The sequence below is a fragment of the Haliotis cracherodii genome, unplaced genomic scaffold (genome assembly GCF_022045235.1).
Source record: "Haliotis cracherodii isolate W230 unplaced genomic scaffold, xgHalCrac1.p SCAF_2, whole genome shotgun sequence".
Classification (NCBI taxonomy): domain Eukaryota; kingdom Metazoa; phylum Mollusca; class Gastropoda; order Lepetellida; family Haliotidae; genus Haliotis; species Haliotis cracherodii.
Genome location: NW_027266275.1, coordinates 63,206,955 through 63,221,893, shown reverse-complemented (window position 1 = coordinate 63,221,893; position 14,939 = coordinate 63,206,955). Strand labels below are relative to the sequence as shown.

The 14,939-nt window shown below is 39.7% G+C and overlaps 1 protein-coding gene across 1 annotated transcript in view; it reads left to right on the top strand.

The window, feature by feature from the left end:
* Window positions 1-14,939, top strand: part of LOC139469393 (proto-oncogene tyrosine-protein kinase receptor Ret-like) — a 91,333-nt gene that overhangs the window by 36,649 nt on the left and 39,745 nt on the right. Inside the window, exons 3-6 of the mRNA XM_071251557.1 lie at window positions 1,267-1,545; window positions 7,631-7,881; window positions 13,784-13,922; window positions 14,907-14,939. The exon at window positions 14,907-14,939 is cut by the window's right edge and continues 80 nt beyond it. Coding sequence (XP_071107658.1) covers window positions 1,267-1,545; window positions 7,631-7,881; window positions 13,784-13,922; window positions 14,907-14,939 — 702 coding nt within the window. The remainder of the gene's footprint in view (window positions 1-1,266; window positions 1,546-7,630; window positions 7,882-13,783; window positions 13,923-14,906) is intronic.

Genomic DNA, 14,939 nt, shown 5'->3' with positions numbered 1-14,939 from the left:
ACAATAATGGAAGGGCGTGGTTTGATTAACATGGAGGATCTTCATGATGGAATTGTATTGTGCACTTTTCCACACATTTATTTGTCTGATGATCCTCTTGTGAAGCATGCCAAGACTCATGGTGAAAACAAGGCATTCCACAGTTTTCTTAAACAAGCCAAGTATGTGTGACATAATCTCAATGTCAGTGTTGATTTTGTTGATTGTTCTGTACTGCTGGACTCAGTTTTTCAAGGAGAGGCTATCTGAACGACCACTGATCGAATGTATATGCAGTGTGTTGAGAAGATCAGTAACCCTGCAGAGTCCTTCGCTTGGATGAAGTGAAACAGAAAGCTTTTTGTTTGCTGCTCAGGACCAGTCACTTCCCACTCGTAACCGTCAATTTGTGATTTTGCATCAAAATGTAAATATGAAATGTAGAAAATGCAATGAATTTAATTAGACTGCCATTGTCAGTGTATGCCCAGTTTAGGCACAAACACAGTTTCTTAAGCGAAACGATGGAGTGGGTCGATCCTTTAATTACCGTCTTCGCCTGTAGTTATGACACAGAGGTCCATCCATGATACGACCCAGAATATGTGGATTGCATCATGGAAAATGATAAATATAAAATATTTGGAATAGGTCCGTATACCAGGCCAACCTACCCAGGCCAACAAATCTGATCTTGATAAATCCAGTGAAACTGTATATATAATTTACTTCTCTGTCCCTCTTGACACTAAAGTGATTTGCAAAATTCAGAAAAAACATGGCAAAAATGCGGACCTCGCTTACGAGATATTGTGCTTTCATCCAAAGTACCAAGTTGTCCTACTCCCCATTGTTCTCGGTGCCTTAGGTTTGGTACCTTCCAATCTGTTGAATACCATTGGGAGAGGACCCGGGTTGGCTGCCAGGACACTGACACTCTGGGTAATGCAGATAGCTGCAGTCTTGAGTAGTCTTCACATTCTTCGAAAAGTTCTGGATGGGTTTGACTAGGCAACGCTTCCTGGGAGAAGTTCCATTCGCTGTCTGGACTGCGTGTAGAGGTGGCAAGGGCAAACCCTCTTTGCTGCATTTATTTATTTTAATCTGTATATTAATACAAAGATGAAAACATAATACTTGATGTACATGTGTTTGTCAAACAACGCAAGCTCGTGCCATCTATGATCTTGTTCTATTACAAAAAATGTTTGGGACGTAAAGAATTCATAAATACCTTTTTCATAAGATGAACATTGTAATGATGATATGATTTTCTCTTCCATTTAGAACACACGATGGACCTCAGTGTAAACGCATCCTGCACAGACAGTCTTGGCCAGCTGGAAGTTGCCTTTGTCCCTGTACAAGTCCACGTGCCCATTGATTCCAGGGGTGGTTCAACCCACGTTGCTTCTGACTCAAACCACAGGTTTGAGAAGCTGTGTTGGGAAGAGAGAGATCCGACGTTCATGGTTCAGGAAGACGCGACCCCTGTGACGTTCGGAGCCCTGAGGTATCCCCCAGACATAGGCGAGGACATCTCTATGATCTACAGCCTAGATGACGGTAGGTAGAAATGTTTCCATGAATTGGATTATGACCGCATATCCTTGTTCGACGTTTATATATTGCCGTTTTCGTTATGACAGTTTCCAAAGAACACCGACACCGCAATGTTGCTGTTGTAATATATAACGTCATACGCAGACTCGATTATCCATTTGGCGTAAAATGCAAAATAACGGGGAATTTATATGAATGGATCACTGAAAATCTGTGATGACACCAGGTGTTCGCGAAAAGGGTGAACGTGTTCTGCCCTATCGGTAACACCCACCACTTATACAATTTGCATAGAAAGGTTTGTGTTTTGCTGCACGCCACACACCATCACTTCAGCCATGAGACGGCGGCATATAAACAAACCATACAATCAAGTGATGGACCAGAAATCCATCCCCACGATAGCGCATTCACTGATGTTGTTGAAGCTAATAACGTTATGTTATTTTTGAATTACATCTGCTGTGTACAAGTGCAGGGATTCTATAACTGCATTTTCACCACGCCCATGCATCATGGGTCATGCGCGACTGTACAGAAATACAACTTAAAGTACCTTCTATTTTGCTGTTACTGATGAACAGGGAAAGAAAATCTTTGTCCTTAAAACCACATGCACGTACTGCGAAACCGCATTATCGTTGGTTCAAGAAGGGAGCTAACTCCGCTTGCCTAATCTAAAGTTCGAACTTTAAATGATCAATCAATCAATCTGAAGTTCGAGGTGGGCTCACATTCAAAACTAAACGAACTTGTAGAGTTTTTATTGAGGTCATAAAGACTTTTATCATGACCAAGTTCGATTCAAGTATAGACATAATTTTCAGGCTTATATCGCAACCGACATTTATGATTAGATTGATGTGTTATACTGGAAAACGTGCATTGAATGTTATTGTCTCTCAAATTTAATTTGAAGTACGTTTCTGCTGTTGTAATTATTTTTGCAAAATTTCGTTTTGGAACGAGAGTGATCAGCTGATGACGTAATTGAAACTTCATAGACTTCATAGACTATCGTGGAGGTAACGTTACACTAAATAATGTATAAGGCTTCACACATTGGACCCATGTCGGGAATCGACCCCGGGTTTTCGGCGTGACGAGCGAACGCCTTAACCACTAGGCTACCCGACCGTCCCAAATAATATATATTTCCCATCAATGTAACCAAATGAGAGCAATATATATTCCTACATATCTATACAAAATAATTACAAATGTGAGCTCACTAATGACTTAGTGAACCCAATGAAGCCTAGCGATCTACAAATGCGGGTCCACCTATCACTATATTTATGACGGAAGAAGTGGATCCACATCTCAGAAAATGGTTATAAGTAAGCCAGCCTAATGAAGCTTAGCGATTTATAAATGTGGTGACTCCTGTTGCAATGATAATGACGGAAAATGTGGACCCACATTTAGAAATTGATTATCAGAACTCTTTAAGCAACCTTATGAAGTTAAAATTTATACAAATGGGCCACTTGTTTCGATCACCATATATGTCGGGAACAATGTGGACCCACAATTAAGAAAATGGTTATCAGTTAATTGAACTTCGCGATTTATAAATGTGGTCCTTCCTGTTGCAATCTATATGACGGAAATATGCCTGCCAACATCTAAAAATTGATTATCAGCACCATGCAAACCTAATAAAACTTTTCTGTAGTCATATAAAATTGTGGGCCCACTTGCTTTGATCACCATATATGACGGGGGAAAGTGGGTACAAAGTATATCTTCAAAGCAGTCCATGGCGACTATACATTACATTCAGCAACAAATTGTAGACAAAGCAATTGTTGTACGATCACCGCTGTCGGTTCCCTTTCAATGATCTACAGTGCTGCGGCTTCTATAGTGAAATGAGTGATGGGGATGTTGGGTTTAAATTTATCACGTTGTGGCACAGTGCTGTCTGTTCATATGGAAGGACGGCGTGTCAACAAGAAAAGACATCAAAGTGTGTTTCTCATCCTGATTATCAACACCCTTTCAAAGAAACATATATACAAAACCAAAGGTCATACCGCTATCGCTTACTGGCTAGTTAATTGCAACCCCAGCCGTGTACAATTTGATGCGAATCAATACCACGTGTATGGTCAATCCATCAGGATCACTGGGTGTAATTAAGAGTTCATCAAAGAAACAATTTGTTGAAAGTAAATGACACCACGAACACCACGAAAAGTTTGTCCAAAGCCGTAACACACGGACTTATACTGCAATCGGGTTTCAATCACATGTATAATTAATCATTTCAAAGTTCTTAGGTCCAAAATGACTGCGGTACAAATATTTTATTTCTCTGTGGGATAGAGGCAGCATGTTATTATGCACACCATAATGAGGCGGAATGTGAAACAATTAACATATTGTGCCTTGAGTGAGTGAGTGAGTGAGTGAGTTGGGTTTAACGCCGCTTTTAACAGTATTCCAGTTATATCGCGGCGTGTCAGTTTAATGTGGGAGGAAAGCCCGAAGTGATGCAAGTCTCAGACGTTTACCACTTCGATGAATCCCACGAGCATGGGTATGGTGCTGACAAACCTGGAAACATAATCGGTCCGAACCGGGATTCGAACCCACAATCATAGGTGTCTGGAGTGACCAAGGGACGCAACTCTGCACAGCGAATCGCGGCGCCTTAGACGACTGGGCCACCCGTGCCCCCTATTGTGCCTTGAACAAAATTCATTCCCTTTAAGTGATGGACTGGAATGTTTCGAAACAACACTGGAGTTTCAAACACACTTTCATTATTATGTTATTACATTCTATATTTTTGTTACCTCTATATGTACCTCTGTGTGGCAGACAATTAAAGAAACCGTGAACTTTAATGGACATATTTCATGTAGCGAATCTATTGTTATCATTCATTGTGTAATGTGATTTCATGACGTGACGTTCAATTTATATATAAAACGACCACGCCAAAGAATAATCAGTCTCGGTTAACTGCCACAACAAATTCTATTGGGCGTAAAAGGTAAAATAGTAGTGAAATTCATATGAATGAATCACTGAAATCAGTGATGAGACACCAGGTGATCGCTAACATAAGAGTTTATTATTCCTAGTGTGCGGTGTGTGATGCTGTGCCCAAATAAAACTGTGAATTTCCCCATTATAATCAAGAATAGGAGTGAGACCCTATATAGTATTCACTGGGTGACACTAAAGTCTTGCATTACGATTTGTATCAATACCAATGGCCACATTTCTATTCACTTGTGGTATCCTTTGCGCCGTTACTGTGACGGTGACAGTAATATTTTGTAAATGTTACACAAATACTGCGTGTGACCTAAACCCCCGAAATGCACGACACAAACGCCTACGGGAACTGTCAACTTGAACTAATGCATTTACAGTTTACAGCATTACCGCTCGAGAAAGTAGTTTGAAGAAAAGAGACCTGTTGAAATAGAATGAGAAGGTGTATTACTTAAATTTATCTTGTGCACCCGAGGCAATGCCACACAAATGATATTTTCTTGGCACGATCGCCAACAGAATCATGAAATTATTCATCCTCCCTGTAGGAGATTCACTGTCTGAGTCTGATGAATGGTTCAATTACATTACAGGGACTCGATATTCATACCGCATGAGCAAGTTACTGGCAATTCAACTGTAACACTTATTGCTCCAAACCCTCTGTCACAATATAATATCAAATTATAGCCCTGTGGAATTCTTGCCAGAGAGACCAAAGGTTTTATCTAAACACATACAAGAATGTATCCAGAAGTTGGTCAACACAGGGACTTAGTTGATTGCCTTACTTCTGTTGCCAAATCCTCAAGACATATTGACTCCTGAACCCCCAGGTCTCACAATCAGACCTTTATTAAATGACTCCTGGCCCCTGCGCTAAATGCGTTCTTTAATTCCTCTCTCAGGAACTGTGAAATCAGCTTAACTATCAGACTTATTTGTCGTATTCATTGACGAAAGGTGTAAATTACCCTTGGACTGTGAAAGGTATGCGTGAAGTTGCAAATCGATGCTATTGTAAAGGTGTTCTAGGTTCATCAGTCATTAATTGTGTCTCAGGATTTATTCTTGTCAGTCCCGAGGAAGTAAAACGTTCACCCTTCCAAACACAATTGGGCCGCTGTTGCCCATGGGAGCATTTACATTGAGTTATATTAAAAATCGTCACTCATGAAGGTTACTCGCATCTGTCGAGATTACTGTGATTATTTATTGACTGGAATCTGTCACAAGTGAGATTTCTATGTCCATCTTCATTCGTCTGGAGAATTAAGATGTCGATCATGAATAACCTTTTTGAGACACCTTTGAGTTATTTGTTAACAATTCCGATGTATTGCTGTGTGAGTACATGTATTTTGGAGTCTATACATCACCAACTGATACATTGTATTCACGGCCTGTACCTATGGTTCATTTGCCATTGCAGTGAAGCATTTACCGAATTTCATAATTTACGATAGAAGCAATATATTTTGTCATTTGTCGTATACGACATACACCGAATCTTTGTTGAATACTGAAGCACACAAACCCAGCTAGTGTTATATGGCAGTGTACTATATTGTTGAACAATGATTGTAACTGTGTTACATTGTTTCTGTTGAGATTCGGTAGACGCTTGCTGCATTGTGTTTGGGCAGTGGTCAGTCGTCAGGAAGTTATTATATTTGGATGTCAGTGTTATGTGTAAACGTCCTGTGCTGCTTACCCGGACGGTGATTGTATGTTTTTGAAACATGTGGAACTTTCCAGTTTTTTTGTTAGGTTCTTTATGAGGGGACAATAGCGTGTTTACGTATCGCTCATACATTTCGGCTCTCACGCATGTCATAATGTACCAGCTTTCATGTGAGGATCATCCCTGAATCCCTGCCTTGCACATCTCGGAAGCTTGACCACTGTCGCCGCTGGGTGAATATATATTATCATCACTGTCTTTTGTTATCAACGCTGTATTTTTGAATTCGATATCACCACTGCCATCATATTTTGTATTTGATACTGCCATTGAATATTGTACTACCCCTGCCAACATTTTTTGTATTGTTTACTGCCATTGTAATTGGTGTGCAGTAATTGATTTGTCAACCTTACGGATTTTGTAATACATTTGATTATATACGATTTGTTTGTTGTTTGTTGGTTTCAGACTGAGTTCTTTTACGTATAGATTTCTGGATTAACATTTAGTCTAAATTTGGGAATCGACAAGTAACACTAGCATATCATGATATCGGACTCTTAGCAGAAATGGACAATAAAGTGTTTGACCTTAATGAATGGAGTCACATGAATATGAATTAATGTTCGTGTAACATTAACATAAATGCACACGCACTGCTGCACCTGGTGTCATCGCTAGTTTTCAGTGGTCCAATCGCGTGGTTATCACCGTTGTGTCGCCTTTTGCGCCCGTCGGAGTCTTGTTTTGTCGGATGGTGGAGGCTGGTTGTTTTCTGGCTTTGGCATTCTATATTTATCTGTTACGTGTTAACAATGTTGAAAACCTTAAATGTTACAATCATTACAAGTACATATTTAAAGGTGTAATGATTATCCAGAGATATGTCATCTATTATACCAATGATGTCACTTGGATGTGTGATGATATCACCATCTGAACAGCCACAGTCCTCTTTGTGCGGTCTGTCCATCGCCCCTGGACCAGGCAATCCAGTTTTATTATTAAATGATCTATCATAGCAATTGCATGTATTATAACCATGTTATAACATAATTATGGAAATATAATAAACATACTTAAGTTAATATTTTCTGTGCCATGATGTAAACGAAATATTATTCTGATGTAAGGGTTACTCCAAATACAATGAACATCTCAATGAAACTTCATTAGCTTCATCGACTTTGGCCAGTGTACCTAAAGCATGTACTATTTCTCATACTATATGGGCAATATACATTCGTACTATATATACAATATACATTCATCTCTTTAAATACATCTATCTATCTATATCGATATGAATGTATATTGGCTTCAATTCTGTTTCATATGTAATTCTGTAATTCGTACAAAATGTCTGTACGTCTTCTGTTACTCTTTCAGCAGCATCAGGTACACAATACTTCACCATGAACAGCGTTACTTCTGAAATGAACCTGACCCAGCCTCTTGATCGTGAGCAGGACGCTGCAGTCAGCATGAACGTGACATGTACAGTGAAATCTGGTTCACAAGAAATTGGTAAAACAAGCACCACTGTTACTGTCAATGTGATTGGCGTTAATGACAACCCACTAATATTTTCTGAAGGCAGCTCACAGCTTCGAGAAATAAACATCACAGAAGATACACAGGTATGCATCTATTTTAGAACGTAAACATACACCCACGGGACACGAGACCAAAGAAGTGTTATATACACAGTAAACTACGGTTATAACGAACTCAAATGGGGCTACTAATTATAGTTCGTTATAACCGCAGTTCGTTATAAACATATGTACAGTATATACACAGCAAATGCCCGGGACAAAACAACAGTACGTTAATATATATGTCAGTTGTCAGTTTGTTATAAGCGTGTTCGTTATAAATGAAGTTTACTTGAATGATTTTACTATTGGGATAATGGCGTTTAAATAAATGAACGTTTTCTGTAGATACGTCTAAGTATTATTTGCACTGTGTGTGATAATAGCTCATGATCATGGCGAGACGAAATCTTGACAAAGGTGGGTTTTAATCATGTACAGTGGAAAATACTGGCATTTCCATTGGTTCTTTAACCAATAAAAGACTATTTCATTTCCAGGTACAACTTCGAATCAAACAATTAAATTCAGACAAATGTTCCTTAATCATTCTAGTCACAATTTCAAAATAAAAGATTGCAAATTGACTAATATTGCCAATGTCATACAACTCGGTGACAAAATCCACTACAAATAATGCGTTGCGTGTTATGTCTTCAACAAAACACAAGGATATTAACCCCATGATTTTTTTGGCAACATCACTCAATCAAAGGTAAAAAAAACATTTTTGCTAAGGCACAACTTCTTTCCCTCGAAACATTTTTTCAGATGATACAGAATCTGGCATTTTGTATTCCTATAAAACCTCTGATTTTTAAAAAAGTGAAAACATCAGAAGAAAATGCTCACATTTATGACAGGGAAAATAGATAAACTGACGTCCAAAAGAAACTTTACCAGAGTTTGAAATCACTCTTGCTCGAAAACAACAAAACATACATGCATGAAGTAAAGTGTTTTCAGAAGATAAATATATCAACATAATCAACACTGAAAATGAGAATCATACCGCGACCGAGAATGACGTCAGAGCCCCCCAAAGTTGGGTGCGGTACAAAACTAGAGCTTTCAGAATCATGGACAATAGGCAGAGTACATAAACAAACGCTCACGTTCAATAACAAGTCATTATTTGCGTGTGTAACCACCAATTGCCTCAATACACGCAAAAACTCTTCGACGCACAGAAAAAGTCAGTCGTCTGATGAGGTCACGTGGGCTTTGACGCCATTCTTCTTGGAGGGCAAAGATCAGTTCTTGCCGGTTGGCTGGAGAGTGTGGTCGTTGTCGAACACGACGATCCATCAAGTCCCAGAGTTGTTTTATGGGGGACATGTGCAGGCCACGGCAGGCCACGGCAGGACGTTGACGTTGTTGGCTGCGAGGAAGTTAGTGACAACTCTGGCTGTATGGGCTCTAACGTTGTCATGCTGATAAATGACACCACGTGGCTGCTGCTGGAGAACTGGACGAAGAATGTTATCCATGTAACGCTGAGCTGTCAAGTTTCCGTCAACGATGACCAGCGGTGTCCTCTCCTGCCCACAGATACCTCCCCACACAATGACACTCCCTCCACCATATGGTACGACCTCCTGCACGCAACACGCCGCTGTTCGTTCACCCCTTCGGGGGTAAACACGTTGTCTTCCATCAGCCCTAAACATACAGAATCGACTTTCGTCAGTGAAGACAACCCTCTGCCAGTAACGTCGTTGCCAACGTCGTACAGTCCGGGCCCATCTCAATCACAGACGACAATGTTGCGCTGTCAATAGCTGTCATCTGCATGGTCTAAAAGCCCTGATTCCATGAGCCCTGAGTCTCCTGGCCACTGTCTGTCGACTAATCCTGTGACCTAAGGCATTTGTCGCCGATGACGTCACTGTCAGGAAGCGATTTCGGAGGTGCAAGGTACGCAAGTACCGGTCACCACGGGCGTGGTCACCCTGGGTCTGCCTGTTCTTGGCCTGTCAGCGGTCCGCCCTGTCTGTCTGTCGCGCTGCATCAAGTTGGTAACGGCAACACGGGAGCAACCGAAGGTTCGTGCAATATGGGCGTGGGTGGCTCCCATCTCTACCATACCCAAGGCTCGTTCACGTTGTTCGACTGTGAGTCGTGGCATTTCTTTTGTGTTTTTTAATCACTAGGGATGTCTGACTTGCCGTTGCAATCGTTTTATACCCTTACCCGCACGTATATTTGCAGTTGTCCGTGGTGGACGTGTTTTTCACTTTTTCGCGTGTTATCTCGCAAACATGTAACAGACGGTTTCCATTTTCTGCATACACTATTGTTCTATTTAGGTTATGTGTTTTAGATAGACTTCATCGAAATTTTTTTTTTTACTTTGAAAATAAATAAATTTTTCAGTTGGTAAAGTTTCTTTTGGACATCAGTATATATGGCGTTTGCTTATAAACGTTTATAATAAACACGTTTTGCTCATCTAAAACTTTAATAAAGGGTATGTTTGCTGAGATACAGTTATAATACTATGCTGCCCACAAAGTCTCAAGACATATCCGAGATTCGCTACGTTCATTTTAATCACGGCGTTTTGTTTGGTGAAATCGGGGTTTTGGTGAAATATTCAGCATGCTTTTAATCTGTTAGTTTGGCCACGTATGGCATAATAGCCGACCCGGTTGCTATGTCATATGATCTTGGTACTTCTTCGTATTTAGCCACATATTAAGGTAAGATGTAAGAATAATTGAAAGAAATCCCGCATCATAGCATTATCGACATTATCTAAAGGGTCAAGTTACGAAAAGATCGCCATATGGCCGTGTAAAGCGATCTGGACTAGTTCTTTAAGAGTTCTCGAAGACATTAACCACTCAGATGCTTTGGTTTTGATTTGTGTGTTTAGGGAACCAATTACCGGTGCGGTGGCTAGCCTTTGTTTAAACCGCTGTAGACTTTTGCAGTGATGAAGGGTTCTCCAGGCTAATCAATCCCAAGCATACTTGTAATATGCCGGTTGTTTCTATATACGACAGACGGTGATATTTGTCCTCGTCTGTCCACGTGATGACCTACTGTTCACATGTGGGTAACATTTTCTGACCGGTTCTTATCCTTGGAAGATCTGATGGTAAGATAACAGCCCAGCAGACACAAATGCAGGAAGTCAAGATACCCAGCTTCATTTGATCAAAGCTGCAGCCAACGCAATTTAGTAACGTTAATCTTATTTTGGTCTTAAGGATTTGCACTAGTCTGAACACAGACCGTGAAGAACATGACTTGGTACCCGTCAATCACTGCCGCTAGACAGCCTATTATTTGTGATAGTTTCGTTGAACTTTAATAAAATGAATCACTGAGAAAGGTAGAGCAATACAAATTACAAACACAAAACTGAATTATTCTCTTTCAGTGCTCTATTTCATTATCATCTACGCATATCATTTCCCAATAAATCAATACTAGATGGGGATCGGGGATGATACTTAGTATTACAATCAATAATGTTACCGTGAATAATTTGAAGCAACTTTAAAGATATTGACCATTCGTCCTAAAATAGGATCACGTCAATAGCGTAATTACAGATCTAAAATGTTAGCGTCAATTAATGAAAATGTATGTATTTTTGTGATTTTAGCGCATTATATATCTTAGTGTACTCATGTCTGCCGATGTCAACATATGTTTGGGAGCGCGGTTGACGTGAAGATCTACGATTCCCGGTGCAATTCCCGTAGGTTACCAGGATCCAGAACTATACCTTTACCCGTAGGTTTCAACAAAGTGGTAAACGTCAACGACCGGCATAATTTTTAGCTTTCCTACCATGTCACCACGTCAAGCTGACACGCAGCAACCGAGTAACACAAACCAGCTCGGGATAACTTAAAGGACACTGGGGCAGTTTTCATCCGAAAATAAATGAAATTGAGAATGACAGTTAAATAGAATAATTATTCCTTGCCGTAACCTGACTCGATGAGATAAACGTGATATCCAATAAGCCTTCTATTAATTAAAGCAATTGTAGATCAAACCGGAAGTACCCACCGTGTCACACAGCTGGAAGCCATATAGCAATTTAAGGCTCACACAAACACTGCTGAAAATCCTAGCAACGATGTACGCTGCTCGCGTGTAAGGCTTGAGCATTGAGGTTATTTGACTGAATTACTGAGGCACATTGAGTCTACTTACTGTTACTGAATTACATCGCCATAAGGAAGGGGAATTATGAGTGGCATATAGCGGAGAAACAAGCAAGATGAAAGCCTTGTTTAAGGCTGAATGGCTATAATTATGAAAAGTCCACGTTTATAATTATTCACTGCAATGTTTGTTGTAGACAAACAATGCCATGAGGGCGCTTTGAAGGCATGAAATTATCAAAGTGATGATATGTTAGATCTTGTATTTTTCTGTCGTTTTTGACCGTATTATTACCTTAATCACTGCAGTTACTTTACTGAACAAGTTATGTTTCAAGCAATATATATGTTTTAGACAACGAAACCTCGTTGTTCCGGACTTGAAGCCTCTCTGACGACCTCTTATGCCAACAGCGATATAGAGTCAGAATTAAAGGGACGTTACTACGTGGCCGGGATTGGTTGATTCGGACGATTCGCTTTAAGTGGTACAGGTCGGATTAACTTGGTTCACTCTACACAAGACATGATACTGACTGGATTTACGAGGATCAACTTTGCACAAATCAGTGTACTGTTTGGATTAACGAAGTTTCAACATACACAATTCATGTCACTGCCCGGTTTAACTAGGTATATTGTACACAATTCAAAGTACTGTCTGCATTAACAAGGTTTCATTGTACACAATCATGGCACTGCTCGCTTTTACAAGATTCACTGTTCACGATTCATTGTACTGTCCGAAATAACTAGATTCACTGTACACGATTCATGGCACTGGTCGGATTAACTAGATTCACTATACACAGTTCATGGTACTGTCTAGATTAACGAGGTTTCACTGAACACATTTCATTGTTCTGCCCGGATTAACTAAGAACAATGTACACACATTCGCGGTACAGTCTGGATTAACGAGGTTTCACCGGGCAGTACCATCAATTGTGTACAATGTAACCTCGATAATTCACACAGTACCACAAATAGTGTACAGTGTACACAATTAATTGTATTGTCTGGATTGACGAGGTTTCACTGTACACAATTGATGCTACTGCTCTGTTAAACCCAGATTCACTGTACACAATGTGTGATGCAGTTTGAATTAGAGAGGTTATATAATTCATGGTACTGCCCGGTTTAACTAGATTCACTGTACACAATTCAATGTAGTGTCTAAATTAACTAGGTTCACTGTATACAATGCATTGTACTCTTTGTATTAACTAGATTCCCTGTACACTATTTGTGGTACTGTATGGAATATCGAGGTTTCGTTGTACACAATTTATGGTACTGCCATGATTAACTAGATTCACTATGCACAGTTCGTGGAACTGTCTAATTTAATGAGTTTTCACTGGTCACAATTCATTGTACTGTCCTGTTTAACTAGATTCACTGTACACAATCCGTGGTACTGTCTGGATTAACGAGGTTTCACTGTACATAGTTCAGGGTACTGCTTTGTTCAATTAGATTCACTATACGCAATTCGTGGTGCTGTCTCGATTAACGAAGTTACTGGTCACTGCGGCGTTAAACCCAAATTATACCCAAAAAGAAAACCTCTACAGTGCTCTTCGTCAAATCTTGTACATGTTTCAATAAACACAAACGGCACATATAGTAAGGCTAATAATATCAAAATGTCACATTTCATCGAGTGCAACACATAACTCTTCTTTGTCTAACAGAACTTCTTCATAAATGAATTGTGAATTTCTAGAATACGTTATTAGTAATTAACAGAAACGCTTATGTTCCGACTGTATGACATGCGAAGTACATTAAATGTGATGTTTCGTTTTCAGCGTGTCAGGGAGATGCTGCGAGATGTTGACAGAGGACAACCTGGACAGTATGACGTCACAGTTGTAAATGACACACAGAGGCTCGTGAACACAACCAATCTAGTTCAAAATTCAGTTCAAGGGAATTATCTACTACTAGGTAATATTCCTCTTTCTTCCGGAGAAACATTCCTCTGTTATACTAAGCAGCATTCCTCTGTAGTGCTATGTAGCATTCCCCTGAGCTGCAAAGTAACATTCTTCTGTGGTACAAAGTTACATTCCTCTGTGGTACAAAGTAACATTCCTCTGTGGTACAAAGTAATATTCCTCTGTGGTACAAAGTAACATTCCTTTGTGTACAAAAATAACATTCCTTTGTGGTACAAAGTAACATTCCTCTGTAGTGCTATATAGCATTCCTCTGAGGTACAAAGTAACATTAATATTTCTCTGTGGTGCTATGTAGCATTCCTCTGAGGTACAAAGTAGCATTCCTCTGTGGTGCTATGTAGCATTCCTCTGATGTACAAAGTAACATTCCTTTGTGGTCCTAAGTAACATTCCTCTGTGGTACAAAGTAACATACATCTGTGGTACAAACTAACATTCCTCTGTGGTCCTAAGTAGCATACATCTGTGGTACAAAGTAACATTCCTCTGTGGTCCTAAGTAACATTCCTCTGAGGTACAAAGTAACATTCCTCTGTGGTACAAAGTAACATTCCTCTGTGGTACAAAGTAGCATTCCTTTGTGATGCTAAGTAACATACATCTGTGGTACAAAGTAACATACATCTGTGGTACAAAGTGACATTCCTCTATGGTCAAGTAACATTCCTCTTAGGTGCTAAGTTACATACCTCTGTGATACTAAGTAACATTCCTCTGAGGTACAAAGTAAGATTTCTCTGTAGTATTAACATTCCTCTTTGGTACTTAAAACATTTCTTTGTGTTACTAAGTAATATTCAACGAATGTGTGATGATAACATATTGATCAGACGAATAAACGTATATTATGCTGTTATTTTCAATAACATAACATTTACTCCACTTTGTATGAAGCACAGTTACTTTTCCCCGTTAATATATAAATACCACAATCACCACAAAAGCTGACAAGTTGTGTTTATGTTTTAAGATGTGGCAGCTAATGTAAGAGAGGACATGGAGT